Raw genomic sequence first — 2,636 nt, 5'->3', positions numbered from 1 at the left:
AAAAAAAAAAAAAAAAGAAAAAGCCATGACTTTTTTTTCCCTTCCCTGCCTCCAGCCAGAAAGCACATTTGGCAGAGTCTTGACCGCTGGAAGCCATCAGCAGGGCTGCCGGCACTTCAGAGGCTCCGGGGAGGAGGGCAGGCACGCGCAAGCCACCGACCATGCCGAGGACACTGTCCCCGCTGCCCTGGGGTCCCCCATCATGTGTGTGGGGGGGGGTCCCCCGCTCCATCCCATGCCAGCTGCTGCCTCCAAAGGGACCCGGGGAGAGCAGGGGTCCCCTAACACCACGCACTGATGCTCCACAGAGCAATGTGGGTTTTGCAGGGCATTTTGCACCTGCAGCATGTGGTAAAGGCATGCATCCTCCTCTGGCACTGAGCAGCCACCCCATGCCTTTGCCTAAAGAGGGGGATTTGCTCCCCAACCACCATTTGGCTTTGAGGTACAGGGTTTGATCAGCCCCTGCCCGTGCTCAGCCAAGGGCATCTCCCCACGGGCATCACTGCCCAGGGCAAGATTCGGGGAAGCTCACGCATGCCAACCCACACCTTTCCAAATCCTACCGCTCACACTTAGCAGTGTTGCCTCCTTCCCTCCACCCCAGCACTCAGGCAAAGGCATTTAGAATACAAATTAAGAAATCAGGCTTTTAGACACTTCCAGGGAAAGTGGGGAAGGGTCAGCAATCCCCCCACTGCATCCCATGCAGGAGGGTCAGGGGACACCACACCCTTTGCACAGGACCCCTCTGCCCACCCCGGGGTGCCCATGTTCCTGCTGGCATGTCACCAGAGACCGGCAGCTCTGCACTGGGAATCCCCCAGGGCGGAGTCCCCAGTCACCCCCCGCTCATTTTGTCGGGGAAAAACACTTAATGGCAGGGCATCACAGACAGGTGCCATCCCGTGCCGTGGGATTTATCTGCCCTCGATGACACAGCATGCCTGTCCCCACAGGAAAACACCCCTCCACCTTCCCACACTGGAAAACAGCCGGTCAGAAGCAACATCCAGGCGCAGAGCGGGTGTCAGGGAGAGGGTGTATCCCATCCCCCAACATGCTACCCCCTCCCCATAAGTCCCGCACCTACCGCTGGGGCGAATCGGGGTCGAAGCACGTCCTGGCCACGTCAGTGGCCCGCGGGTCGCAGCAGTCACCGTCATCGAAGTCATCCAACATGTTGTTACACTCCATATGGCAGACACCATCGCGGCGCTTCCAGGAGAAGCAGCGGCCGGGCCGGCGGCAGTCCCCACCATCGTAGCCAGTCAGGGGATGCTCGCACTCGGGGTCGCAGCGCTCGTTGCCCACCTTGCTGGGCTCGCAGCCCAGGAGGACAGCGCGGCGGCGCAGTGAGGAGTTGCGTACCTCCAGCAAGCTGAGCTGCCAGGAGATGTTGTAGGGTCGGAAAGCTTCGCTCAGCGCCCGGTGTTGTCGCCAAACCTGCTCCCGGCTGACCGTTGGCCGCCCACCGCCGTCCTCCACCAGGTTCACCACCCGATACCGCACCGCCTTCCCGCTCCGCAGCGGCCAGTGCTGGTTGTAGTGGGAGACCAGCTCCACGTTATCACAGGCAGTCTGCCCACAGGCAGGGGGGCCCAGTGGCCACAGGATGGGGGATGGCGGGGACGGTAGCACCCGCTGCCGGGGGAAGGCGCCCTCCCGAAAAGGCGCCCAGTGCTCCTCTGGGATGGCGAAGCCAGCAGCCAGAGCCAGTCCTGCCACCCCCCCAGCCACCCCCTCTAGGAAGGGACGCTGGAGATGGGGTTGGGACAGGGCGCCCTGCCACAGGGCCAGCCCAGCCAAGTGTCCCCGGAAAGCATGCGCGGTCCCCCAGGCATCCCCCCCCAGCAGTAGGGTGCGGCAGGAGGCCATGAAGGTGCTGTGCAGGGCGCCCCCCTGCCCACCGGCACGGCCCACCCGTGCCCCATCCACATAGAGGGCCATCCACTGCCCATCGTAGCTGGCGGCCAGGTGGGTCCACGCCTCGGGGCGGTAGCGGTGGTAGGCGGTCACCTCGGTGGCAGTGGCCGCCCGGTCCGTGCGGAGGGAGAAGAAGAAGCGGGCATCCTTCTTGCCGCCGAGCTGCAGGGCACGGATGCCCAGTGCCCAGCCCTTATCGCTGGCCGTGTGCGAGCAGTTGTCGAAGACACCTGCAGCGGGGACGGGGATGGGGACGGAGATGGAGAGAGAGGAGAGCTGGTGAGGGCCAGAGAGCATCGCCGCTCCTCCCCGGAGCACAAGCTGGGTCCTCGGTGGTGGGACAGCTCTTGGCAGGGCTGTGGGGAGTCTCCCGCTGCCACTGCCACGGGTAAATGAAGGTGGCCAGAGGCTGGGCAATGGGTGCTGCACCAGGGGGGACACCCCAGTCCCCATCCAAAATCATTTGGATAAGCAGGTGGAGTAGCCAGGAGGGATGGCAGAGCCAGAGAGGCGGGATGGAGAGGGGAGGAAGAGCATGGATGGGAGGAGAGGCCGAAAAGTGAGGTGTTTCTGAGCTGCTCTCCATAGGAGCGCTCTTGCGGGACAGGATTAGAGGCTAAGCTTTTTATCTGCGGGACAAAGCTTTTAAGAATTAGAGCACAGCAACCCAAAGCAAAACAGCCTCCTCTGGGGACTGCTTCCCCAACAGC

The 2,636-nt window shown here is 62.9% G+C and overlaps 1 protein-coding gene across 1 annotated transcript in view; it reads right to left on the bottom strand.

Annotated features, from left to right (window-relative positions):
• The window catches only part of PAPPA2 (pappalysin 2), an 89,200-nt gene extending 86,977 nt beyond the window's left edge, over positions 1-2,223 (bottom strand). The window contains exon 1 of the mRNA XM_009275903.1: positions 1,094-2,223. Within this exon, the coding sequence (XP_009274178.1) occupies positions 1,094-2,223 (1,130 nt within the window). The remainder of the gene's footprint in view (positions 1-1,093) is intronic.
• Positions 2,224-2,636: the final 413 nt, after the last annotated feature.

The sequence above is a fragment of the Aptenodytes forsteri genome, unplaced genomic scaffold (assembly GCF_000699145.1).
Source record: "Aptenodytes forsteri isolate BGI_AS27 unplaced genomic scaffold, ASM69914v1 Scaffold289, whole genome shotgun sequence".
Classification (NCBI taxonomy): Eukaryota; Metazoa; Chordata; class Aves; order Sphenisciformes; family Spheniscidae; genus Aptenodytes; species Aptenodytes forsteri.
Note: the sequence above shows the minus strand (reverse complement) of the source record. Positions and strands in the feature narration are given on the sequence as shown.